The 27,944-nt window shown below is 36.7% G+C and overlaps 1 protein-coding gene and 1 pseudogene across 1 annotated transcript in view; one reads left to right on the top strand and one right to left on the bottom strand.

Moving 5' to 3' along the window:
• The window catches only part of SLF1 (SMC5-SMC6 complex localization factor 1), an 83,087-nt gene that overhangs the window by 19,593 nt on the left and 35,550 nt on the right, over positions 1-27,944 (top strand). The window contains exons 6-12 of the mRNA XM_045898672.3: positions 11,553-11,696; positions 14,414-14,560; positions 15,444-15,584; positions 16,452-16,574; positions 17,968-18,021; positions 18,989-19,147; positions 20,750-20,913. Coding sequence (XP_045754628.1) covers positions 11,553-11,696; positions 14,414-14,560; positions 15,444-15,584; positions 16,452-16,574; positions 17,968-18,021; positions 18,989-19,147; positions 20,750-20,913 — 932 coding nt within the window. The remainder of the gene's footprint in view (positions 1-11,552; positions 11,697-14,413; positions 14,561-15,443; positions 15,585-16,451; positions 16,575-17,967; positions 18,022-18,988; positions 19,148-20,749; positions 20,914-27,944) is intronic.
• On the bottom strand, positions 20,927-21,057 carry LOC123836133 (U4 spliceosomal RNA; annotated as a pseudogene).

Raw genomic sequence — 27,944 nt, forward strand, 5'->3', positions numbered from 1 at the left:
CTCTTGGTAGTATACTAATTAATTACTCTTACTTTTTTACTTCTCTAGTCCATTCTACTTTATTCAGAAGGAGCAGCCAAAATGCTCTGTGTAAAACAATTCTCATCTTGTCACTGTCCTACTTAAACCCTCCAATGGCTTCCCATTGCCTTTAGGATAAAGTCCTAAACTTCTAACATGGCTTAAAAGTTCCCCACAGAATTCTTGTATCCTGCTCAATTTTTTCTGTGCTCAACTATAACAAAACTGCCTTCTCCCAGTTTCTTAAACAGGCTAAGCTACTTCCTACCTCATTGTCTTCTCAAAAGCTACTTTTTTTCCCTGAAAAGGTCCTCCTCAGTACTCTCTCTGTACCTGCCTGCCTTCTGTTCATCGTTCAAATTCCACTTATAATGATGCCTCTTCAGGGAATCAACTGGCTGAGTACTTGGTTAATATCTGTTTTCCCCATCTAAACCAAAAGGATCATGTCATCAAGATGATACCTCTCTTTTCCATAGTTATAGCCGAATAATCTTGTGGAAAGCCTGGCACATGAGTTCTCATTTTATGTTAAATTAATAGAGAAATTATGAAATATCTTTGAGTTTTCCAAGAATAGATGTAATACATCATTTCTATAATTACCTTTCCCTACTGAGTAGCAGCAATGTAGATTGGAAATTTGACCTTATTTCAAGGGATGGATCTGCTTGGACTCTAGATGATCTCGTTGCCTTTGACAATGATTGGTCTTGGAATGGGCATGTGAACCAGTTCTGATCCATGGGACATGAAGAGTAGTATGTAAGAACTTCTGGGAAGTTTCTTCATCCTTCTGAAGAGATAGCACTGGCAGCCTGGCTCTTGCTAGATGTGAACATGGAAGAATGTAATCTAAATTATTACTAGCAGCCAATTTTGACCATGAGGGGAAGTATCCTTAAGATGAAACCAGCCCTGTAGATAGCAAACTGTAGAGACATGATGTGGATCCTTGCAAAGATCCTTTAGTTGCTGGATTAGCCAACCCTAAAACCTGTCTTAGCACTGGACCACATTACCATGTTGTGAGGTAGTAGCACGTCCATATTATTTACATGACTTTGAGTTGGTTTTCTGTTACTTGCAGCCAAAAGCATCCTATCTGATCTACGTTATCTGAACATTTAACTGTTAATAGAATGAAAGCCATTCTTAACTAGATTAGTAAAAGTATCTGAATTTTCTTTTTTCTATGGAAAGAAGTGAATAAAGTGTAAAATATGATATGCTTTATCCATAGTCTGATTTTACTGCAGTAATTTGACAGCATTCAGATTCAGTTGCTGAAATATTGGAGGGCAGCAGTAGTATATCAAGTAAAAGTAGCAGATACTCTGTATTTATTTTAGAATACATTGTTTTATAAATTCTGGATTAGGCAGATGGGAGTTCATAACTATTCCAAATAAGGAGGGCATTTTGTGATTACTTCTGAGAAGAAAATAGTTAAGTTCATGGTAATATCTTTCTTTTTTCTACCACTTTGGCATATAGCATATCACATTCCTCATTAGATAGATTCTGAATTACCCTCTGAGAGTTGCCATGTAAAATGATGGAGTTAAAAGTAACAAGCAATTGTTTAAAAAAAGTTTTGTTCAACCTACTTATACTTTTTTTGGAGAGCTCCCGAGTAACAGATTTAGGAATCTATTTAGTTCAGGTTTATAGATATGTATTGAAGACTTTTGATGTACCAGGCACTATGCTGTGTGCTAGGCAAAATGAGTAAGACCACATGTCAGATTTCAAGGTGCTTACTATTTAGTGGTGAAAACAGAACACGGGAAACTATTACATTTAGTGTGTGTTGTGCATTGACAAAATCAAGTGCAAGGTGCAGGAATGTAGAGGAACAGACTAATGTATCTCAATTGTTTGGCCCAAGGAAGGCCTTACCACTTAAAACTTCTTTTGACTCTCTGCCTAAGAAAGAAAATAAAAAGTGAACCACAGAAAAGTCTTAAAGAAATACAGTAGGAACCATAGAAGAAAACATACATTTTTTGTGGCAGATCAACTGATTTGTGACCCAGATTTATAATTCATTAGTTTTTTGTGCACAGGAAAGTCATTTATCCTGAGACTAAATTTCTTCCTTTGTACATAGAAGCTAATACTATCTTACTTTGGTTGTTGTGAGAATTATTACAACTGTTACTCTGGACTAATATTTATTGAGTGATTACTATGTGCCAGGCTGTCTGCTAAGCATTATGTACCCTTAATCTATCTGTCTACTTATCTATCTTTTCTTTCTTTTCCTCTTTCCTTTTTTTCCCTTCCCTTTTCTTTCCATCCCATCCTTCCTTCTGTCCTTCCTCTCTCTCTTCTCCAGCCAACATGGGGCTTAAACTCACAACCCATGATCAAGAGTTGCATGCTCTCCTGATGGAGCCAGCCAGCCACTCTTATATACCCTTAACCTTATTTTAAACATCATATTCCTGTGTCTATGTATTATAGCCTCATTTTATAGTTGGCAAAATGAGGAACAGTCAGGTTAAATTATTTGCCCATGCTCCTACAACTGTCATGTGTCAGACCAAAAATTTAAGGTCAGGCACTCAGTAAAATTTAAGTATTCTCTCCTCGAACCCCCTTTCTTGTATTCAGTTTGGGTATTATTAGGTAACCTTGATATTCACCTGGTCTCTCTCTGGGTAGTTAAAAATACCTAATGCTGTTAACAGTACCATAACTAGTAGTCAATCATAAGATCTTGAGATAACCATTTAACAATCAGGGTATAGATACTAGTTAAGGACCATATAGAGCACTCGTTGCTTGACCTCTCTGATTCTGTATCCTGTGTCATGAATTCATTCAAGTTGTGTGGTAGATGCTATGGCTGAATCAAGGAATAAGACCCAGAGACCAGGGCGCCTGGGTGGCTCAGTTGGTTAAGCGACTGCCTTCGGCTCGGGTCATGATCCTGGAGTCCCGGGATCGAGTCCTACATCGGGCTCCCTGCTCAGCGGGGGGTCTGCTTCTCCCTCTGACCCTCTTCCCTCTCGTGCTCTCTGTCTCTCATTCTCTCTCTCTCAAATAAATAAAATCTTAAAAAAAAAAAAAAAAAAGACCCAGAGACCAGAGTCTCTCTATACCTAGCATAAAACAGTAAACCCCATCAAGTATCTGAATCAGAAGCCAGGACAGCTGTCATTGCCACATTGTGCTGCTCTACTCCTAGATAATAGAATAATTTACTAAAGAAGAAGGCTTTGGTCATCTATTTGGAACATACAATTATACTATATAAAAGAGACTAGACATGACCCTTTTTTCACAGGTCATATAGGAGATAAACACTTAACACAATACCTAGTACATAGTTGGTACCAAAGGAGTATTTATTTATTTTTTCCTTGTAGTTTTTAATTTTATTATGTTAGTCACCATACAATACATCATTAGTTTTTGATGTAGTGATCCACGATCCATTGTTTTCATATAACACCCAGTGCTCCATGCAGTACGTGCCCTCCTCAATACCCATCACCAGGCTAATCAATCCCCCCTCCCCCCTCCCCTCTAAAACCTCTTTGTTTCTCAGGTCCATAGTCTCTCATGGTTCATCTCTCCCTCCAATTCCCCCCGCCCATTTTTCCCTTCCTTCTCCTAATGTCCTCCATGTTATTCCTTATGTTCCACAAATAAGTGAAACCATATGATAATTGACTTTCACTGCTTGACTTATTTCACTGAGCATAATCTCCTCCAGTCCCATCCATGTTGATGTAAAAGTTGGGTATTCATCTTTTCTGATGGCTGAGTAATATTCCATTGTATATATGGACAACATCTTCTTTATCCATTCATCTGTTGAAGGGCATCTCGGCTCTTTCCACAGTTTGGCTATTGCGGACATTGCTGCTATGAACATTGGGGTGCATATGGCCCTTCTTTTCACTACATCTGTGTCTTTGGGGTAAATACCCAGGAGTGCAATTGCTGGGTCATAGGGTAGCTCTATTTTTAAATTTTTGAGGAACCTCCACACTGTTTTCCAAAGTGGCTGTACCAACTTGCATTCCCACCAACAGTGTAAGAGGGTTCCCCTTTCTCCACAACCTCTCCAACATTTGTTGTTTCTTTCCCTGTCCATTTTGGCCATTCTAACTGGTGTAAGGTGGTATCTCAATGTGGTTTTGATTTGGATTTCCCTGATGGCTAATGATGATGAACATTTTTTCATGTGTCTGTTAGCCATTTGTATGTCTTCTTCAGAGAAGTGTCTGTTCATCTCTTCTGCCCACTTTTTGACTTGATTATTTGTTTTTTGGGTGTTGAGTTTGAGAAGTTCTTTATAGATACTGGATACCAGCCCTTTATCTGTAGTGTCATTTGCAAATATCTTCTCCCATTCTGTGGGTTGCCTCTTTGTTTTGTTGACTGTTTCCTTTGCTGTGCAGAAGCTTTTTATCTTGATGAAGTCCCAAAAGTTCATTTTTGCTTTTGTTTCACTAGCCTTTGGAGATGTATCTTGAAAGAAGTTGCTGTGGCCGATGTCAAAGAGGTTACTGCCTATGTTCTCCTCTAGGATTTTGATGGATTCCTGTCTCACATTGAGGTCTTTCATCCACTTTGAGTTTATCTTTGTGAATGGTGTTACAGAATGGTCGAGTTTCATTCTTCTGCATGTGGCTGTCCAATTTTCCCAGCACCATTTATTGAAGAGACTGTCTTTTTTCCATTGCATGTTTTTTCCTGCTTTGTCAAAGATTATTTGACCATAGAGTTGAGGGTCCATATCTGGGTTCTCTATTCTGTTCCATTGGTCTGTATGTCTGTTTTTGTGCCAGTACCATGCTGTCTTGGTGATCACTGATTTGTAGTATAGCTTGAAATCGGGCAACGTGATGCCCCCAGCTTTGTTTTTCTTTTTCAACATCTCCTTGGTGATCGGGGTCTTTTCTGATTCCATACAAATTTTAGGATTGTTTGTTCCAGCACTTTGAAAAATGTCATTGGAATTTTGACTGGGATGGCATTGAAGGTATAGATTGCTCTGGGTAGCATAGACATTTTAACAATGTTTATTCTTCCGATCCATGAGCATGGAATATTTTCCCATCTTTTTGTGTCTTCTTCAATTTCTTTCATGAGTGTTTTGTAGTTCCTAGAGTATAGATCCTTTACCTCTTTGGTTAGGTTTATTCCGAGGTATCTTACGGGTTTTGGTGCTATTGTAAATGGAATCGTTTCTTTAATTTCTCTTTCTACAATTGCGTTGTTAGTGTATAGGAAAGCAACTGATTTCTGTGTATTGATTTTGTATCCTGCCACATTACTGAATTGCTGGATGAGTTCTAGTAATTTGGGGGTGGAGTCTTTTGGGTTTTCCACATAAAGTACCATATCGTCTGCGAAAAGAGAGAGTTTGACTTCTTCTTTGCCAATTTGAATACCTTTTATTTCTTTTTGTTGTCTGATTGCTGTTGCTAGGACTTCTAGTACTATATTGAACAACAGTGGTGAGAGTGGGCACCCTTGACGTGTTCCTGATCTTAAGGGAAAGGCTCTCAGCTTTTCCCCATTGAGGATGATATTCGCTGTGGGATTTTCATAGATGGATTTTATGAGCTTGAGGAATGTTCCCTCTATCCCTATACTCTGAAGAGTTTTAATCAGGAAAGGATGTTGTATTTTGTCAAATGCTTTTTCTGCATCAATTGAGAGGACCATATGGTTCTTTTCCCTCCTCTTATTAATGTGTTCTGTCACATTGATTGATTTGTGAATGTTGAACCACCCTTGCATCCCGGGGATAAATCCCACTTGGTCGTGGTGGATGATCCTTTTAATGTATTGCTGGATCCTATTAGCTAGGATTTTGTTGAGGATTTTGGAATTCTCCTTTTTGATGGGGTCTTTGCCTGGTTTAGGGATTAAGGTAATGCTGGCCTCATAGAATGAGTTTGGAAGTTTTCCTTCTGTTTCTATTTTTTGAAACAGCTTCAGTAGAATAGGTATTATTTCTTCTTTGAATGTTTGGTAGAATTCCCCAGGGAATCCATCAGGCCCTGGACTCTTGTTTTTTGGGAGGTTTTTGATCACTGCTTCAATCTCGTTACTGGTTATTGGCCTATTCAGGTTGTCAATTTCTTCCTGTTTCAGTCTTGGCAGCTTATAGGTTTCCAGGAAGGCCTCCATTTCATCCAGATTGCTCAGTTTATTGGCATATAGGGTTGATAATAATTTCTAATAATTGTTTCTATTTCCTTGGTGTTAGTGGTAATCTCTCCCCTTTCATTCATAATTGTATTAATTTGGGTCCTTTCTCTCTTCTTTTGGATAAGTCTGGCCAGTGGTTTATCAATCTTATTAATTCTTTCGAAGAACCAACTTCTAGTTTTGTTGATCTGATCTACTGTGTTTCTGGTTTCTAATTCATTGATTTCTGCTCTAATTTTAATTATTTCTCTTCTAATGTGTGGCTTAGGCGTCATTTGTTGCTTTTTCTCTAGTTCTTTAAGGTGTAGAATTAGTTGGTGAATTCGGGATTTTTCTATTTTTTTGAGTGAGGCTTGGATGGCTATGTACTTCCCCCTTAGGACCGCCTTTGCAGTATCCCATAGGTTTTGGACCGATGTGTTTTCGTTCTCATTGATTTCCATGAATTGTTTAAGTTCTTCTTTGATTTCTTGGTTGACCCAAACATTCTTGAGCAGAGTGGTCTTTAGCTTCCAAGTGTTTGAATTTCTGCCAAATTTTTTTTTGTGATTGAGTTCCAGTTTTAGAGCATTGTGGTCTGAGAATATGCAGGGAATAATTTCAGTCTTTTGGTATCGGTTGAGACCTGATTTGTGACCCAGTATATGGTCTATTCTGGAGAAAGTTCCATGTGCGCTCGAGAAGAATGAGTATTCTGTTGTTTTAGGGTGGAATGTTCTGTAAATATCTATGAGGTCCATCTGGTCCAATGTATCATTCAAAGCTCTTGTTTCCTTGTTGATTTTCTGCTTAGATGATCTGTCCGTTGCTGAGAGTGGAGTATTGAGGTCTCCTACAATTAATGTATTGTTATCAATATGACTCTTTATTTTGGTTAACAGTTGGCTTATGTAGATGGCTGCTCCCATGTTGGGGGCATAGATATTTACTATTGTTAGATCCTCTTGTTGGATAGACCCTTTAAGAATGATATAGTGTCCTTCTGTGTCTCTTATTACAGGCTTTAAAATCTAATTTGTATGATATAAGAATTGCTGCCCCAGCTTTCTTTTGAGGTCCGCTGGCATGGGAGATAGATCTGCATCCCTTCACTTTCAGTCTGGATGTATCTTTAGGTTCAAAATGAGTCTCTTGTAGACAGCATATGGATGGGTCCTGTCTTTTTATCCAATCTGCAACCCTGTGCCATTTTATGGGAGCGTTTAGGCCATTCACATTGAGAGTGATTATTGAAAGATATGAATTAATTGTCATCATGTTGCCTGTGAAGACATTGTTTTTATAGATTGTCCCTGTAAATTTCTGTTGTAGATCACTCTTGGGGTCTTTCTCCTTTTATAGAACCCCCCTTAATATTTCTTGCAGGGCCGGCTTAGTGGTCACATGTTCTTTCAACTTCTGCCGGTCGTGGAAGCTCTGCATCTTTCCATCCATTCTAAATGACAGCCTTGCCGGATAAAGTATTCTTGGCTGCATGTTCTTCTCATTTAGTACCCTGAATATGTCTTGCCAGGCCTTTCTGGCTTGCCAGGTCTCTGTGGTTAGGTCTGATGTTATTCTGATGTTCCTCCCTCTGTATGTAAGGGATCTCTTCCCCCTAACTGCCCTTAAGATGGTTTCCTTGGTTCTAAGATTTGCAAGTTTTACTAGTACATGCCGGGCTGTTGGCCTGTTTTCCTTGATCTTAGGAGGGGTCCTCTCTGCCTCTAGGACTCGAATGTTTGTTTCATTCCCCACATTAGGGAAGTTCTCAACTACGATGTGCTCAAATACATCTTCTAGCCCTCTCTCTCTCTCCACTCCCTCCGGATTCCAATTATTCTGACATTGGCACGCCTCATGGTGTCACTTATTTCTCTGATTCTATTTTCATGGATTCTGAGTTGTTTTTCCCTGGCCTCCTCTTTTCCCTTTTTATCTATTATACTGTCTTCCAGATCGCTTATTCTCTCTTCTGTCTAAGTTACCCTAGCTGTTAGATTATCTAGATTGGATTGGATCTCATTGATAGCATTTTTAAGTTCTGCCAATTCACCTTTTATTTCTGTCCTTAGAGACTCTGTGTTGCCATTAATTGATTTCTCCATTTTAGCCATTGTCTTCACAATTGCTAGCCTCAATTCCATCTCTGACATCTTGGTTATATCTGCATCCATTTGTAAATCTGCAGCATAAGTCATAATCTCTGAGTCTTTTCTGTTTTGGGGGCTCCTCCTCCTAGTCATTCTGTTGATGGGTGTTTGAGGGAATGTATAGAGTCCAAATTATTGACCGGAACCCAAGCAAGATGCACCTGTTTTCTTGGGACCTTAGGGTTGCTGGCCTCTTGTTTTCCCAGCCTGTCTTCTGCAGGAGGGGTATGCCGTGCTGTTACTCAGGCAACCCTGTTTGGGCAGAGTTGCCCTGCGCCCCTGTGGCGGGGGATGGGCTCAGCGGGAATCAGTCTTTGGGGCTTTTGTTCTCTGGCGCCTTTCCCTGGCGGCTTTCCGCATCTCTTCCTCCAGTCAGAGCAGAAGAGACCGTTTCCAACCCTCTGCCTCAGAGCAGAGAGACCTCAGTCTGTTCTTCAGTGAGCTCTCCGGGTCACACTGTCTCCGATTCTGTCTGTGCTGCTATAAACTGCAGCGTCCTGGGTTGTGCGCCCCTCCGCAGCGCTCCCAGTCCTGCCTCCAGGTCCGGGCACGTCTCTGCCCTTTGTGCTTCTAAAACCGCCAGCCGCTCCCAATTCGTGCTTGGGACTCCGCTGCTCGGGGTTTCCACTCCCGGGGGTTGCAGTTCACCGGCGCGACCCCAGCGCACCGGGTTTCCATCGCGGAGGCTGCAGTTCCCGTGCACACGACTCTTGCTCCGGTTTCTGTCCGGGGGGCCTGCGGTTCGTGTGCGCGCGACCCCGCCGGTCTGGTTTTCCACCCCGGGGGGCTGCCCTAAAGTCCTTTCCCGACGGTACCGGTCTGCGAGTCTGTGCCCCGTCCGCAGCACGCGAGGCTGTCCCTCACCAGCGGTGTAGGATCCCCACGGCCAGGCACCCTCCCGCTGCCGTTTATCCTCCGATATCTGCCCGCAGGATCACAGCTCTCCGCTTCGTACCTCAAAACCAACTGCCTGCGATATTCTGTTTGTAGAGATCAGATCTTCTTACATCTCAGGCTGGTTTTGTGGGTGCTCAGAGTGGTCTGGTAGCTATCCAGCTCAATTCCGGGGACCAGTTGAAATAGGGTCCCCTACTCCTCCGCCATCTTTCCCCCCTCCCTCAGGAGTATTTATAAAATAAGGAATAAGAAGGGTGCCTGGATGGCTCAGTCGGTTAAGCATCTGCCTTCAGCTCAGGTCATGATCCTAGGATCCTGGGATCAAGCTCCACCTCTAGCTCCCTGCTCAGTAGGGAGTTTGCTTCTCCCTCTGTCCCTCCACGGCTCATGCTTGCTGCTCATTCTCTCTCTCTCTCTCTGAAATAAATAAATAAAAATCTTTATAAAAAAATTTTTTTAAAAAATTAGAAATAAGGAATAAGAAATGAATATTTACAGATAAAATAATTCCTATATATTTCATAATATTCAATTAGCGTATTGGTGATTTGGAGAAAAATATACATTGATCATTTAACTCTATAAAAAGTAAATTTTTTTTTTAAGATTTTATTTATTTATTCATGAGACACAGAGAGAGAGAGAGGCAGAGGGAGAAGCAGGCTCCCAAGGAGCAGGGAGTCCGATGTGGGACTCGATCCCAGGACCCCATGACCTGAGCCGAAGGCAGACGCTTAACCATCTGAGCCACCCAGGCGCCCAAAAGTAAATTATTTTAAAGAGCTTCCAAATGTCATAGTTCATCAGGTTATGGTTTTTAATTAGTTAATTTATGTAAGGTACTTGCGTCGTACATCTTAATTCACAGATCAGTATCTAACATCTTGAAATGGATACATAAGTAAATATATTCAGAATTAGAAAACAGTATGTTCTTGCCTAGTTGTTAATGCTAATGGCATGTTCTTTTGCTTTACTGGATCCAGACTGGGTTACTGGAATCTATATGGGAGATTAATTCATTCTGTATTGTAGACCTTTCTTGATGCTCTGGGCTGTAAGAATTTATCCTCCCATTGTCAACCAGGTTTAAATTTAAAGCCAGAAACTCACTTTTATCCCACTTCAAGTTGTCCTTAACAAAAATTGTTTGTACATTCAGAGCAATTCTTTCTTTGATGCCTGGAATAGGAAGGAAGAAAAGTCTTCATTTTTCTTAGTTTTCAGTTTTACTTTCTTGAGTAACTAGAAAGTCTGTCAGGTACTCTCAGGAATTGTTCTTTGATTAGAGGATTGCAGCCTGCTAAAAGACCCTCACATCTACATAGGAATCCCAGTACAAGTGAAAGGGAACGGGCGCCTGGGTGGCTCAGTTGGTTAGGCAACTGCCTTCGGCTCAGGTCATGATCCCGGAGTCCTGGGATCGAGTCCCACATCGGGCTCCCGGCTCAGCGGGGAACCTGCTTCTCCCTCTGACCCTCTCCCCTCTCATGCTGTTTCTCTGTCTCTCTCTCTTTCTCTCAAATAAATAAATAAAATCTTTAGAAAGGGAACCAAAGATGATACCATAGGCCTTACACATTTCATCTTATATCATAATTGTTCCTTAGGAGGACAGTGATTCTCTTACGTCTATGTAAGGGTAGTGAATCTCTGAATAATACTTTTCCTTAAGTACATTGTAAGATATGTCACAAACTCATTTTTACTTCCATCTCTTTATTTTGCTGAACTTTTAGAATTCTATGTATAGATACATATGTCACTGTCTTTAACATCATTGGTAGGTGGTTTATGAATTCATTTTGGATTTCTTGGCAAGAAAAATTTAAATATTTGAGATAAAGTTAGGTGAAAATAATTGTTTATTGCTATTCAAGTAAAATAAGACCTGTGAATTCTTCATTAAGCCTCTTTTCCTCTTTGTAGTAGACTTGTAGATGAGAAGTCTTATCAGTAAAAAGCTGAAAAATAATCAGAAGTAATCTGTAAGCTGGAACTTTTTTATCTATATTGTATCTTTAACTTGGACAGGAACTAGATAAAATATTTCTGTTCATGATTATTCATGAAAAGGATTGATTGTTACTAGACCAACAAAGCATTATATTATTTGAAGATACACAGAAATCACTTTTATTATTGAGGACCTTTGTTTTGAATTATTTTCCTTGAAAGAATCTACTACTGTTTAATAACTTTCGATTTAGGAGAAGGGATTTTACCTTCTTTTGCAGTTAGATAAAGTTGGACAACATAAAAAGTATATGTTGTTGAAATTATACTTAATTGATTGCCTGAACCATTTATATACACATACAGAAAGAAATTCAGAATGATGAAGATTCCCAGAACCATTCTGTTTGGAACAAACATAGCAATCAGGAAAAAAACAAAGATTTCTGGAAAGATATGGGATTTCTTGAAATGAAAGGTGCCTTAAAAGAGACCATGTATAGAACCCAGGTAAAACTTTATGGGCCAAAAAATGTACATTTCTGGTTCTTACATAATTGTTTGAGAAGCACTGTATGGTAGAAATTACATGAATTTTGAAATCAGAGCTAGTATTTGAACCCAGCTCTGTGTTTTATCATCTGTGATTTGAGCTTGTTCAAGATATTGCCCTATGTATCTGTTTTTGAGACTCTTATTGAAATAATGCATATGTGCATATAGAAAAACACAGTTCCTAATATGTAGTGTGTTTTCAACACATGAGAAATACTTAAAATTCCCGTGAATGTTTAATATATTTCTTATAAAGGATTCTTCTCTCTCAGCCATATGTATATTCATGATTCATGATCTAAAGTCTAGTATTTATGCTGCATATCAAACAAAAATATTTTAAATGATACAAATGAATTCTATTCTGATTTAATAAGGAAAACAAACAGGAAGGACTTTGAACTTGAAGCAATGAAAAGTAGATTAAGAAAGCATATATGTGGCTCTCATGTAAAACTTTTCAAATAGCAACCAAAAAAAGGCATTACTACTTCTACTCTAAAATAGCTAATGTTTAATTATGCTAAATATCATACTGTGTTTTATAAAACAGACTCTGTAGTTGATTTACCAAATCCTTGGCCTATTAGTTATTACTTAGTCTAAACTAAAAATTTTTTTTAAGATTATTTATTTGAGAGAGAAAGAGGGCACGTGAGGTGGGGAGGGGCAGAGGGAGAGGGAAAGGGAAAGTAGATTCCCCGCACAGCACACAGTGACCCTGAGATCACAACCTGACCCCACCTGAGTCAGCTCAACCAAGAGTCACAACCAAGAGTTGGACGTTCAACTGACTGAGCCACCCAGGCGCCCCTAAACTAAAATATTTTTAAATGTGAGTAGAAAGAAAAATTCTGCTTTTACTGCAACTGTCAAAAATTGTACAGAGAGAGCTTGAAGAACTGGAACTTCATAAACTCAACAGTGCCTTAAATTATATACGAGAGATTAGATAAAACTTTACAACAGATTAATATTAATGCAATTTTTTTCTGGCTTTTCTGAAGTACAGTTGATATTTATGTGACTTATAAGACTGCTTTCTATGATTAATTACATATACATGGTCTTAATAAGAGGCTTTTTGAGCTAATCTGTCTGAGAAAAATGCATCATAAGCCACAGTATAAAAATTTTGACATTCGGAAAAGAATGTAAAATGATGGGAGTTACTGAAATTTTTTTTTTTAACATGGAAAAAATCAAATGGAGATTACATGAAAGATATGGGATATGAGAATACATCAGTTTATATTGTATAACACTAAAGTTCAGGTAGAAATTTCTATTTTTAAAAATAAGTTTCTTTGGGGCGCCTGGGTGGCTCAGTTGGTTAAGCGACTGCCTTCGGCTCAGGTCATGATCCTGGAGTCCCGAGATTGAGTCCCACATCGGGCTCCCTGCTCGGTGGGGAGTTTGCTTCTCCCTCTGATCCTCTTCCCTCTCGTGCTCTCTGTCTCTCATTCTCTCTTTCTTAAATAAATAAATAAAATCTTTGAAAAATAAAAATAAAAAAAAAATAAGTTTCTTTGTACAAAATAACAGACTCCTAAACATAGAGAACTAATGGTCACCAGAGGGAAGGTGGGGGGAGGATGGATGAGATAGGTGACAGGGATTAAGAGCGCAGTTACCATAATAAGCATTGAGTAATGTATAGAATTGTTGTATCACTATATTGTACACTTGTAACTAATATAATGAATATATATAATATATAACGCATATATAATATAACTTTGTATAATGAATAAACAATATGATTTTAATATTCCTTACTCTGGTTTTTATTGTAACTATATGTTCTGTAAAACGATTTTTTGAGATGTTTTTATCGGATATGCCTAATAATGGCAAGATTCTATTTGGTTTAGAGTCTAAAATTACTTTTGGAAATATTTGGAAAAATAGGAGCACCTGGGTGGCTCAGTTGGTTGAGCGGCTGCCTTTGGCTCAGGTCATGATTTCAGGGTCCTGGGATCGAGCCCCGCATCTGGCTCTCTGCTCGGCGGGGAGTCTGCTTCTCTCTCTCCCTCTGTGTTCTCTCTCTCTTTCTCTCTCTTGCTCTCAAGTAAATTAATACAAATCTTTAAAAATTAAAAAAGAAATACTTGGAAAGATAAAATAATGAAGATAACCAAATTCTGTTTTTGACTAATCATATGACAAATAGGGGAGAAAAAAAGAGATTCCAAGGAAGATTAAGTTAATAAAAGTACCTACATGAAATGTATATGTGAACACAATATAAACCTTTCTGAATTAAAAATCTACATTTCTCTGTTTTATTTTAATGTAACTAAGATGTAATACAATTTACAAGGATCTTTACTGTAGTTAATCTTTTTTTTTTTTTAAAGATTTTATTTATTTATTTGAGAGAGAGAGAATGAGAGAGAGCACATGAGATGGGGGAGGGTCAGAGGGAGAAGCAGACTCCCTGCCGAGCAGGGAGCCCGATGCGGGACTCGATCCAGGGACTCCAGGATCATGACCTGAGCCGAAGGCAGTCGCTTAACCAACTGAGCCACCCAGGCGCCCTGTAGTTAATCTTGTATGTATGTTTTAGAAAACCTACCTTCCTGAGTGGGTTTTTCTGTTGTGACTTGCACTGGTTGTGTTAAGGCTATGTTTCATCCACAGTCTAACTGATGAAGTATTCTTACATGTAGAAAGAAATGCAAAATCATGATGAAGATGTTAATGTTAGTTCTCTTTTGACTGAACATCACAAAAAAGAAAAATACAGAGATTCCAACAGAGATTTGAAATTTGTTAAAATGAGAGATGCCTTAAGAAGGCACACATGTGGAAGTCAGGTAAGACCTTCCAAATGAAAAATAATTTATATTTTACAACTCTTTTCTAAATCTGTCAAATGTAATGATATTCATAAAATTGTTCTTCTGAATTACGTGTACAGAAATGTTTATAAGGCATTTGTGTACAATTTTAAAAAGAATACAAAGAGTGTTATGTATCCACCAGCTAGGTTAAGAAATAGAGCATTACCAGTTTTGTAAGATCCTACTGTGTGTCATTTCCAAACTATCCTCTTTTTCTCTCTTTTCCATGGGTGACCTCTACCTTGGCATTTGTTTTGTTTTCTTGTTTTTCATTATAGTTTTGCCAGCTATGTACTTATCTCTAGCAATATATTGCTTAGGTTTCCCTGTTAATGAACTTTTTGTAATTGATGGTATTGATAGTCTTCTGTGACTTGCTTTTTTTTTTTTTTTACTGGCATATATAATGTTTAATTGATCCATTGATTCGCAACTCTATCTTTAACCATTTTACTTACTGATATAAGTAAATTTGGGTTTCATTTTCTTGGTTTGTGTCTGCTTGCTTGGTTTTTGCAGTTATGAAGATTTGTGCCATGAACAGTGTGAACATTTTCTTACACGACTCTTGGTGCACATGTTCAAGAGTTTCTCTAGCTTAGGATATATTCCTTGGGGTGGATTGCTGGGTTGTAATAAGGACTGTGCATGTTTAACTGTAACAGGTAATGCCCAACTGTTTTCCAAAATGTTTTACTAATGTAGACCCACTTTAACAGTGGATGAGATTTCCTCTTCTATAAAACTATTTTTTAACGTTGTATACTTGTGTTGTAAGTCAGACTCTTGAGTTTATTTGGATTTTGTGACACATATTATTCATGTTGAGATTTAATTGTGGTCTAAATACTTGTAGAAGAAAATTAAGGATGAAGATATTCAAAGGAGTTATACTTTGAGGAAAAAACGCAAAAAAGAAAATGAAAGAGATTCCAGGAAAGACATTGAACATAACAAAATTAAAAGTACCTCAAGAAAGCACATATATAGAGATCAGGTAAAACTTTGTAAACTAAGCTAAACAGTTAATTTTCTTTGGCTTCCACAATATAATCTAGACATATAATCTTATTTTATAATTGCTCGCTGTGTTAAATATAATCTTCATGTCTTATTAAAAAAAAATGGTCTTCAGTTGATCTGGTGTGATATTCATAACTAATGTTGTAATTAACTTTGGTTTATAAGGACAGTATTTTTTACATGCATACACAAGGAAATCTGAATTAATAATCAGGATATTCAAATATGTTTTGCCTGAATGTCACAAAAACTAAAAGAAACAAAGGTTCTGAAAAAAGAGGCTAAAATTCCTAAAATAAAAATACCTTAAGACTACATGTGTATATAGTTTGGGTAATACATTGTAATCTAAATTTTACTTTTTGTCTTGATCTTCCCTGGTATAATACAGATCATTTTTAATAAGATAGCTTGTCTTTTGAATGGGATCCTTCTTGAGTTAATTATTCTAAAGTATAACTTGATTTTATCTAAACTGTAGCATGTTTATATGCATATATTCAGAAGGATCTTCAGAAAAATGATAAGGGTAAATAAATAATGAATCATGTTATGTGTGACCATGGCAACAAAGGGGTTGAGGGGGGAGATTCCAAGAAAGATTGGGAACAGGTTAGAAGGAAAATTACCCTAGGTAAAACTTTCCAAATTAAAATATTTGCTTTTTTTTTAAAACTTTTTATTTCAGTGTGTAATTATTATAAATTATGATTTTAAGGATCTTTGTTGAGGTTAATGCTGCATGAATGTGTTTTTGTATTCTGTTGTTTATTAAGATACTTAACATTTGTGATGATACTGTCTTTAGTACATTGTCTAAAGTACTTTTACATGTATGCAGAAAGAAATGAAGAATTCTGTTTTTGCTGATCGTGCCAAAGAATCAAAAACCAAGGATATCAGGACAGATGTGGATATTACTGAAATAAAAAATGAGTTAAGGAAGCACATATATAGAGCTCAGGTAGAACTTGGCATACTAAAATTTTCTATATTTCCTATCCTTCTCTAGTAGAACCAAAATATAATAATAATAGTAATGACTCATTATTATGTTTAATGTACCTTAAAATTTTCTGTTCATTAATTTGTTATGAACAGTAATGTATTTGTATTTAATAAATAAGCTGAATTCTCTGCCATTTATAGCTCAGTAAAGCTACAGATAAATTAGGTGTCTATAGACCGCTGTATCTTGGTGCTAAAATGCTTGCCAGCTTGGGGTGCCTGGGTGGCTCAGTCGGTTAAGCGTCTGACTCTTGATTTCGGCTCAGACTATGATCTCAGTGTTGTGAGATCGAGCCCAGAGAGAGAGATTTTCTCTCTCCCTTTCTGCCTCTCCCCCTCTCCCTGTACCCATTACCCTTCTCTCCCCTCTCTCTTTCTTTCTCTGTCTCCCTCTCTAAAAGAAATAATAATAATAAAATGAAAAAAATAAAGTAAAATGCTTGCTAGCCTGATATTTGATGTCGAGGCCCTTTTCTGATGTCCTGGGTCAGCCTCAGTCTTAGGCAATCCTTTAGCGTTTTGGGGGAAGGACTTTCTCAGTGATCTTGCCCTGCCCCCAGTGTTAGGGGATTGCTAATGATCTGGGACCATGATCCTTTCTTTCCCTTCTCCAGGGTAAAGATTTTGTTTTCCTCTTCCCTTACCCAGAGGGTTATGGGTGTTCACTTCTACATCCTAAGTGGAAGCCAGAGCTTTATCATTGTTCTAATTTGTATTTCTTTTGGCAGTAGTAAATTTGAGCATATTTTATACCTTTACTTGCCATTTGTGTATTTCTGTCTTTGTCACCTGCTTGCTTATATTCTTTTTCAGTTTTCCATTAGGTTATTTTATATCATAGTATCTAGAACTCCTTATATAATCAGAATATTATCTCTCTTTATGTTGGTTACAAATATTTTTCCAGTATAATCTTTTAAACAAATACACAATTATAGGTATTTTAAAACAATAGAGAAAGATTCTACATGTTATTATATAGAAAACATGACCACATTTTTTTCTTCTGTGGACTTTTATACAAAATGTTCTCTCATTTATATTTCTAATTATTAAAATCTAAGGACAGTAGACCTCTTCAGGTCTTCAAAGTGAATATTATTTTATTTTTTAAGTTAGTTCAGAAAGAGAAAATAGAGAATGTTCACACTTACGAGTGTGCTATTACTTTAAAATAATGGAAGATACTAGTCTGAGTAAATGTGTATCAGTATCAGATCAATTATGGCTATTAATTTGCACCTGAGTCCATTGTGTAAGTTTGCCCAAGGTTTTATTTTTGTACACTGAAATGTAATTTTCTACCTAAAAAGATGCTTAATTTTGGTAATATGGTTTCTCTTTTGTAGGCTATCAGATACAGCTGCATTAGAATAGATAAACAACCAGTGTACAATATTGAGGTAAGGGGCTTGGAGTAGGGTGGTGATGGAGTCAAAAAATAAGCTTTGTGTTTTGATGTTTTTAGTTACTTTGATATAAAGGAATGTGTTGTCTGCATAACAAAGCCTCCTATCAAATTTGAAATGTACTTTCTCTAATCAGAAATGAAAAAGAAAAATAATATTCTGTCAAAGCTCCAAAAAATTGTATATGGTAGTACAAACTGATAACAAGAATTAAAAACTTAACTTGTGCTCATCATGGATAAGTTATGTAGCACTGTTATCACATTCCATAGCTTTCATAATTACTACTTCTAGATTAAATTTTCAGTATAATATTTTTTAAAGTATATTATTTCCTTTGTATCATTTTTTAAAGTTTATTTCACGTAGTCTTTTCAGAGTATTTTAATTCTCGGCTAGTTCAATGTAGTTATTTTTGCTGTTAAAAATATTTTGACCAAGGGGAATGTACTTCATGGAACTCTTAGAGTTTATATTAATATGCATCCTCAGAGTGATTCTGTGACCCTATAGCAAATATTGTGCTTGATGACATCTTAATATATTTAGTATATCTTAATGGATATAGTTTGCTTATACGTTTAAAAGAAAACCAAAAAATAATGTTGCCCCTAAAGAACTATGTGTAGATGTAGCTCTGCCTGAGGTCTCCTCATTATCAGCCATACTTTGCAAATGCCCTTTCAAGTTTTCTTTAAGTGGTAGTATTTCCCTTTACTATTTAAGGCAACAGAGAAAAATCAATCAATTAATAATGTGTATTTTTGTAGTGCCTTATAGCTATAAAACACATTTGTATAAATAATCTTTTTGTAAACCACATAACAATCCTATGAAGTCGTGAGGACAGGAATTATCTTCATCTTACAGATGAGAAAATTTTAAGTCTCCTTACTAATTTAAGATTTGCTCCCAGAATTTTTTTTTCTTCTTTGAGTCATAGAATCTTTATTTTTTTTAGGTTAAAAATGCTGAATTTCCCAGAGGTGTATTAAATTTAATTGAAAGTCTCATAGAAGGACAGTTTTTTAAAGAAGCAATTGAAGAACTTTCCTCTTTACAAGCACATTATATCCCTCCTGTATGCCTTCTTCATGCTCTACTAGAGAACATTCTACAGGTAAGAGCAGTCTTAAGAGTTTACAGTCTTTAAAAGAATGTTAAAATATGAACATTCTCGTTTTTTGTATATTTACAGTTAATTTCTCTTTTCAGTATTTTTTCCCTCGTTTTAATAGGAAATCTAGTACCCCCCTATTACAATTTCTTCTTTCTTTCTTTATACTTTTTTGTGTGTGTGTGTTTGTATTTGGAGTTACTATAGAACATTTACTAAAAATTCAGTTTACTAGATAGTAGTCATAATACAACTAACCCAGCAATGAGAGACAAAATGGGACCTTAATGGATTTATAGGAATTTGAAGTTACACACTGGGGACTGGGTGTCACAAAAGCAAGGATTGATTGGGTGCTATAGGATTACCTCACAGGGGCTCTTTACCTTGGCGAGTTCACCAGGATCTAGTCCATGGCCTTCAGTTTTAGACATCTATAGCCTGATCTTGGTTATGTCCCAGAATTCATCTGAATTCAGGAGGTGAAATTATGCTGATTATATCATAAGACTTAAAAAACAACAATTACCTGGTGCAGGATGTCAGAAAAAGCAGGACAGCATTGTCAGTCATCTTCCTTGTCTTCACTGGGTGAACTGTTTTATGAATGCACTGAGGAAATTGAGTCATTCTTCAATCCCTCCGAGTCTGGTTTGGGGTAGGAGAAGTATATTCTACTACTACTCTGGAGGAGGAGGGTACCTCTTCAAGACGGTTGATGCAGAAGAAGGTGCAGAGGGGAGAGGAATACTAACCCCGTTAGGGGTTCATTCTGAATAATCCCATCGTGGAGCTAAGAGCTAGCACTTTTGTGAAAGCCTGTTTTCCTGTGTGTGTCCAGGTGGGAGCGTGGATCTCCCCCCGTAAGGATTATAGGACTGGGCATCAGCTTTCTTTGGTGGCCCCCAGTGAGGTCAAGACTTTAGATGCCCATTTCTATTTTTAAACTATTTTCTAGGTGCTACTCTGAGTGATTTATTTTCTTAGAATCTCCAAGATAATTTTCTCTTGGGAAAAATTTATCTGATTTTTTTTCTGTGGCAGTAAAGTGTCTAACAAAATATAGCAGTGATCTAGAAAGCCATTTGTACATTGATAATAATCATTTTTAGTCACAGTATACACAGACAATAAGCATATTCCTTAAACTGTGAAAGCTAGTAAGAACAGCTTTTCAAAGGTAGCTTTCTAATTATGTTCTTCATCACACTGCCAATTTGAAGAAATAACAGGTGTAAGCTATGTCAGACTAATGTTGGTGATAACTAAGCATATTACATGAAAAGCTTCATACCTTTAATTCCTTTCAGGTCACATTTGGGAACTCTTATCTTACTATAATCATGAAAATTAAAATGGACATTTCATGTAAGTCTCAATAGCTGGGATTACTTAATGTATAGATACGTATTTAGAATGTGCCCTTCTCAGTTGTAGTATTTCACTAGCTAAATATGATAACTTCCATTTGATTTCCTTTGTCCAAACACATATATTAGGCAAGAAAGTTTAGGTCAGAGTTATTACAGTTTTAGACTGAAGTAACTGGTCAAAGTGTACTTTTAGCTATAGTGTTTTATTTGTTTGTTTATTTTTAAATAACAGGATAACATAGATACATTTTCTGGCCGATACTTTCATATATTGTCAGCCCTTCTTCACCTACATCCTCCTTGGAAGTCCCCAGCCATGTCACGATATTACTTAGAGCTGTTTCAGTGCCCAACTTGTATGAAAGGAGCATGGTCTCTAATAGAAGTGCTTATCAGGTAAGGAATTTGACATGTGGGTATGCTAAATTTCATCTCATAGTTCTGCTGTGTATGTTTTAGATATAGGGAAAAGTTTTCAATTAGCAATAATCGCGCCTCTGATAAACCTCATTGGCTACAATACTGCCACTGCACAAAGCTATGTGTTATGTTTTAGATATAAATGAAAGAAGTAAATTTCATTTTAGAAAATGTGAGTGTACAATATGTGTGCTATATTTATTTTAAAACTCTCAAAAAAGGGCCAAGTCGAGGGGCACCTGGGTGGCTCAGTCAGTTAAGCGTCTGACTTTTGATTTCAGCTTAGATCATGATCTCATGATCGAGCCCCATGTTGGGCTCCACTCTGGGTGTGGAGCCTGCTTGGGATTCTCTCTCTCCCTCTCCCCCCTGCTCGTGCGTTCTCTCCCTTTCTCTAAAAAAAATAAACAAAAAAAATGAAAAGGCCAAGTCTAGATTGGTCATATTTGTCATTTAGTTTATTTACCAAAAAAAAGTTTAATGAACACACAAAATAGGAAAGCCAAATCATTATTTGTTTTTATTTTTTTATTGTTTTTGTTAACTATATGTGTGCATATTAAAATCTAATTAAAATTTATTGAACATGGTCATCAAATTTTGTTTACACATCAAAAGTGTAAACATTGTAACTGTATACATTATCTCTTTTAGTGTTTTTTTGTTACATTTTTTTCAGCTGGAAATCTGAATTTTGAAACTTTCCTAGGTAGTCATTGCTTTTGTGTCTCTGCATGTCATCTTCCTAGATTTTTCCTTTGTCTTGAAAATGTTTCTCTGGAAATCCTTTCTGTTTCTCTTTCTACCAAATCCACTAATTGTTTTTCTTCTCTGATAACTCCCTGTATCTGATACAGCCTGCCTTTGTCTAGGAAGTACTTCCTTTTTATCCAAGTGCTCAGTTTTAGGGCTCCATAGTAGTGAGGGAAAGGATACTTGACTAGCCAGGTAAAGGCTAGACCTTTGGTTATGTCTTTGAGATTCATAAAGATTCATTTTCTGTCTTGGTTGTGATGTATTTGAAGTGAGCTCATCATCTAGATAGCATGCATTATTCATTCTTCAGCAAATGTTTATTGAGTACTTATTGGGAGCCAGGTACTGTGCTATACTCTGGGGATAAAATGATAAATAAAAAACAGTTCCTTTACTTTTGAAGATGACTGAGATGTAAACAATTCTAACACAACAATACTAGCCCAGCATTGGTATAGAATGTGAGGATATATGGGTTATGTGGCTGACATGCTTTCTAATTTCCAAATCTGCTTCTTTCTTTACTGTCATCAAGCTGTCATTGCTTCTTATGTAAACTATTGCAATGTCTGCTTTATTGATCTTGATTCTGTTTTTTCCCTTTAATTTATCTTCCAGAGTACCTCAGTATACTCTTTCCAAAATGATGTTATCATTTCCCAGATGAAAGTTTTCAATTAACTTACACATCATGTATAAAAAACAATTGAAATTCCTTAGCAAAACATATAAGACCTTTTGTGGTTTAGATGCTGTATATGTCTCCATTTTCATCTTCATTATTTTCCCAAATGTGCCCAGTGGCTAAACTATTTTTCATTGCCTATTCCTTTTCTCTTATATTTTCTCTGCCTAAATATAGCTCCATTCCTGCATCCTACAAATACCTGGCCAACTCCTAATTATACTTTAACTTGTAACTCATATCACTACATAATTTTGACCTTTTCTTTTTTTTTTTTTTAAAGATTTTATTTATTTATTTGACAGAGAGAGACACAGCGAGAGAGGGAACACAAGCAGGGGGAGGGGGAGGGGGAGAGGGAGAAGCAGGCTTCCCGCGGAGCAGGGAGCCCGATGCGGGGCTCGATCCCAGGACCCTGAGATCATGACCTGAGCCGCAGTCAGACGCTTAACGACTGAGCCACCCAGGCGCCCCTAATTTTGACATTTTCTTTCAGTTAAGTTTGTCACTCATGTCGGTTTCTTACTTTCTGAAAAGTGCTCTGTTTTTTTTATTTCAATTATAATTAATATACAGTGTTCTTTTAGTTTCAGATATAGCAATATAAGGATTCAGCAATTCTGTACATTACTCATTGTTCAACATGATGAGTTACGCTTTAATTCCCATCACCAGTTTCAGCCATCCACCCATCTACCTCCCTTCTGGCAGCCCCCAGTTTGTTCTCTGTATTTAAGAGTTTGGTTTATTTTGTCTCTTCTTTTCTTCGTTAGTTTCTTTTGTTTCTTAAATTCCACATATGAGTGAAATTATGTGGTATTTGGCTTACTCTGACTGACTTATTTCACTTAGCATTATACCCTCTAGATTCATCCATGTTGTTGCGAATGGCAAGATTTTATATTTTTTATGGCTGAATAATATTCCTTTGTATATATCAACCACATCTTCTTTATTCATTCATGTCTGGATGCATACTTGTTGCTTCCATACCATAGTATTGTAAATAATGCTGCAGTAAACACAGTGCATATATCTTTTCCATTTAGTGTTTCATTTCCCTTGGGCAAATACCCAGTAGTAGAATTACTGGACCATAATTTTTAGTATTTAATTTTTTTTTAATTTATTAATTTTTTGAGGAACCTCCATACTATTTTCCACATTCGCTGCACCAGCTTGCATTACCACCAGTTGCATGAGGGTTCCTTTTTCTCCACGTCCTTGTCAAACTTCTTTCTTGTGTTTCTGATTTTGGCCATTCTGATAGTGTGAGGTGATAATCTCATTGTAGTTTTGATAATGCATTTTTCTGATGATAAGTGATGTCAAGCATCTTTTCATGTGTCTCTCGGCCATCTGGATGTCTTCTTTGGAGAAATGTCTGTTCATATCTTCTGCCCATTTTTAATTAGAATATTTGTTTTTTGGGTGTTGAGTTGTCTTAAGTTCTTTATAATTTTGGATATTAACCTCTTATCAGATACATCATTTTCATATATTTTCTCCCATTCAGTAGGTTGTCTTTTTGTTTTGTTGATGGCTTTCTTTGCTGGGCAAAAAGGATTTTATTTTGGTGCAGTTCCAATAGTTTAATTTTGTTTTGTTTTCCTTAGGTGACATACCTAGACACATGTTACTGCAGCTGACGTCAGAGATTACTGCCTGTGTTTTCTTCTAGGAATTTTATGGTTTCAGGTCTCACATTTAGGTCTTGAGTTTATTTTTGTGTATGGTGTAAGAAAGTGGTCCAGTTTTGTTTTTTCTCATTTTGCTGTCCAGTTTTCCCAGCACCATCTGTTCAAGAGACGGTCTTTTTCTCATATATTCTTACCTTCTTTGCCATGGACTAATTAACGATATAATTGTGGGTTTATTTCTGAGCTTTCTATTCTGTTCCATTGATCGATATGTCTCTTTTTGTGCCAGTACTATACTGTTTTGATTACTACAGCTTTGTAATTAACCTTGAGATGTTGGATTGTAATACCTCCAGTTTTTTTGGTGTTTTTTTTTTTTTTTTTTTTTTTAAGATTTTACTTATTTATTTTAGAGAAGACAGAGGGTGCAAGTGCGGGATGGGGCAGAAGGGTAGGGAGAGACTCTCAAGCTGACTGTGCTGAGCACAAAGCCCTGCACAGGGCTCAATCTCATGATTGGGAGATCACGACCTGAGCCAAAACCAAGAGTTGATGTTGGACAACTGAGCATCCAGGCATCCTGTGATACCTCCATATTTTTATTCTTCTTAAGATTGCTTTGACTATTTGGGGCCTTCTTTGGTTGTGTATAAATTTTAGTATTGTTTGTTCTAGTTTTAGGGAAAATGCTGTTGATATTTTGATAGGGATTGCATTAAATCTGTAGATTGCTTTGTATTGCATGGACATTTTAACAATATTGGTTCTCCCAATGCATGAGCATGGAATATCTTTCCATTTCTTTGTATCTTCTTCAGTATCTTTCATTAAGGTCTTACAGTTTTCTAAGTACAGGTCTTTCATTTCCTTGGTTCAGTTTATTCGTATGCATTTTATTCTTTTTCTTAATTTATTTGTTTTCTTAATTTTTCTTTCTGCTAATTCATTATTAAGGTACAGAAATACAACAGATCTTTGTATATTGAATTTGTATCCTGCAACTTGACTGAATTTATCACTTCTGGTAGTTTTTTGGTGGACTCTTTTAGGGTTTTCTATATATAGTATCATGTCATCTCTAAACAGTGAAAGTTTTACTTCTTCCTTACCAATTTAAATGCCTTTTAGTTCTTTTTCTTGTCTGATTGCTATAACTAGGACTTCCAGTACTATGTTGAATAAAAGCAGTGAGAGTGGACATCCTTGTCTTGTTCTTGATCATAGAGGTAAAGCTCTGTTTTTCACCCTTAAGGATGATGTTAGCTGTGGGTTTTTCATAAATGGCCTTTATTATGGTATGTTCCCTCTAAACCTACTTGTTGAGGTTTTTTTTTTCATGAATGGATATTGTAATTTGTGAAATGCTTATTCTGTATCTATTGAAATGATCATATGGTTTTTATCCTTTCTCTTGTTGATGTGATGTGTCATGTTGATTGATTTGTGAATATTGACCTACTCTTGCATCCTGGGGGTAAATCCCACTTGATGGTGGTGAATTGTTTTTTTAATATACTGTTGGATTTAGCTTGCTAATATTTTGTTGAGAATTTTTGCATCTGTGTTCATCACTTAATTGGCCTGTAGTTTTCTTTTTTGTATGTAATGTATTTTTTTTTTAAGATTTTATTTATTAATTTGAGAGATAGAGCATGAGCAAGGAGGAGAAGGCAGAGGGAGAAGGAGAAGCAAACTCCCTGCTGAGTAGGGAGCCAGATGCGGGGCTCAATCCCAGGGCCCTGAGATCATGACCTGAGCTGAATGCAGACGTTTAACCGACTGAGCCACCCAGGCGCTCTATTTTTGTGTGATGTCTTAATCTAGTTTTGGTATCAAGGTAATGGCCTCAGAATGAATTTGGAAGCTTTCCTTCCTCTTCTATTTTTTGGAACAGTTTGAGAAGAGTAAGTTTTAAATCCTCTTTAAATGTTTGGTAGAATTCACCTGGGAAGTCATCTGGTCCTGGACTTGTTTGTTGGGAGATTTTTGAATACTGATTGAATTTCATTGCTAGTAATCATTGTATTCAGATTTTCTATTTCTTCCTGATTCAGTTTTACGAAGTTATATGTTTTAGGAATTTATCCATTTCTTTAAAGGTTGTCCAATTTGTTGGCATGTAATTTTTCATATTCTTTTATAATCCTTTATATTTCTATGGTATAAATTGTTGTTTCTCTCCTCCTTCATTTCTGAAATTGAGTCCTCTCTCTTTAATGAATCTAGATAAAGGTTTTTCAATTTTGTTCATCTTTTTAAAGAACCAGATCCTGATTTCATTGATCTGTTCTATTGGTTTTTTAGTCTCTGTTTCATTTACTGCTGCTCTAATCTTTATTATTTCCTTCCTTCTGCTAGCTTTAGGCTTTATTGTTCTTTTTCTAACTCCTTAGGTGTAAGCTGTTAATTTGAGATCTTTCTTTCTTCTTGAGATAGGCCTGTATTGCTATAATCTCCCCTCTTAGAACAGCTTTTGCTGTATCCCAAAGATTTTGGACCATTGTATTTTCATTTTCATTTGTCTCCATGTATTTTTTTATTTCCTCTTCTATTTTTTGGTTGGCCCATTCATTGTTTAGTAGCATGTTATTTAACCTCCATGTATTTTTGTTGTTTCCAGATTTCTTTTTGTGGTTGATTTCTAGATTCATACTGTGTAGTTGGAAAAGATGCATGATACGATGTAAGTCTTTCTCAGTTTGTTGGGACTTGTTTTGTAGTCTAATGTGTGATCTGTTCTGCAGAATGTCTATGTACCTTTGAGAAGAAGGTGTATTTCACTGTTTTTGGATGGAATGTTCTGAATATATCTGTTAGATCCATCGGGTCCAGTGTGTCATTCAATGACACTGTTTCCTTGTTGATTTTCTGTCTGATCTATCCATTGATATAAGTGGGGTATTAAAGTCCCCTACTCTTATTGTATTACTCTCAATTTCTTGCTTTATGTCTGTTTAATAGTTGGTTTGTGTATTTGGAGGCTCCCATGTTGGGTGTGTAAATACTTGTAATTGTTAAATCTTTTTCTTGGATTATGTCCTTTATGGTTATGTAATGTCCTTTGTCTCTTGTTATAGTCTTTGTTTTAAAGTCTGTTTTGTCTGATAGAAGTATTACCACCCAGTTTTCTTTTCACTTCCATTTGCATGATAAATGTTTTTCCATCTCTTCACATGGATGCTCAGTTTTAAGCATCTCTATTCTCAGTGCTTAATACAATACCTGGAACATAATAAATGCTTAATATATATTTGGATGAATTGATGCAACAGGAGGTGGAATTAAAAGTAGACTTTTTTTAAATCTTTTTTTTTTTTTTTTTTTTTTTAGATTTTTATTTATTTATTCATGAGAGACAGAGAGAGAGAGAGAAGCAGGCTCCAAGGAGCAGGGAGTCCGATGCAGGACTCGATCCCAGGACCCTGGGATCATGACCTGAGCCGAAGGCATATGCTTAACCATCTGAGCCACCCAGGCGCCCAAAAGTAGACTTTTTAATAAATAGAAATACCAGATTTCATTTCAAAATAATTTGGTTCACTGGGAGTCAGAGAGGTGTCTAGGGGAGTGGTAAGCATATAGATGAGCTGGATAATATTAGTCTACTTTTAAACATATTTGAAATATTCCATAATTGTGGGGTTTTTTAAAAGATTTTATTTATTTGGGAGAGAAAGGGAGCACGAGTGGAGGAGGCAGAGAGAGATGGAGAAGCAGACTCCCTGCTAAGTGGCAAGCTCCACATGGTGATCAATCCCAGGATCCTGAGATCATGACCCAAGCTGAAGGCAGACGCTTAACCAAATGAGCCACCCAGGCGCCCTGTTATATATACATATATATATATTTTTTAAATGAAAGATATTATGATATCCATCTCTGGCAGTTCTCAAAGAATCTACCTATATAGACATAGAATGTCCTCT

The sequence above is a fragment of the Mirounga angustirostris genome, unplaced genomic scaffold (assembly GCF_029215605.1).
Source record: "Mirounga angustirostris isolate CCGP_5_RB_7025 unplaced genomic scaffold, mMirAng1.0.hap1 SCAF_7, whole genome shotgun sequence".
Lineage (NCBI taxonomy): Eukaryota > Metazoa > Chordata > Mammalia > Carnivora > Phocidae > Mirounga > Mirounga angustirostris.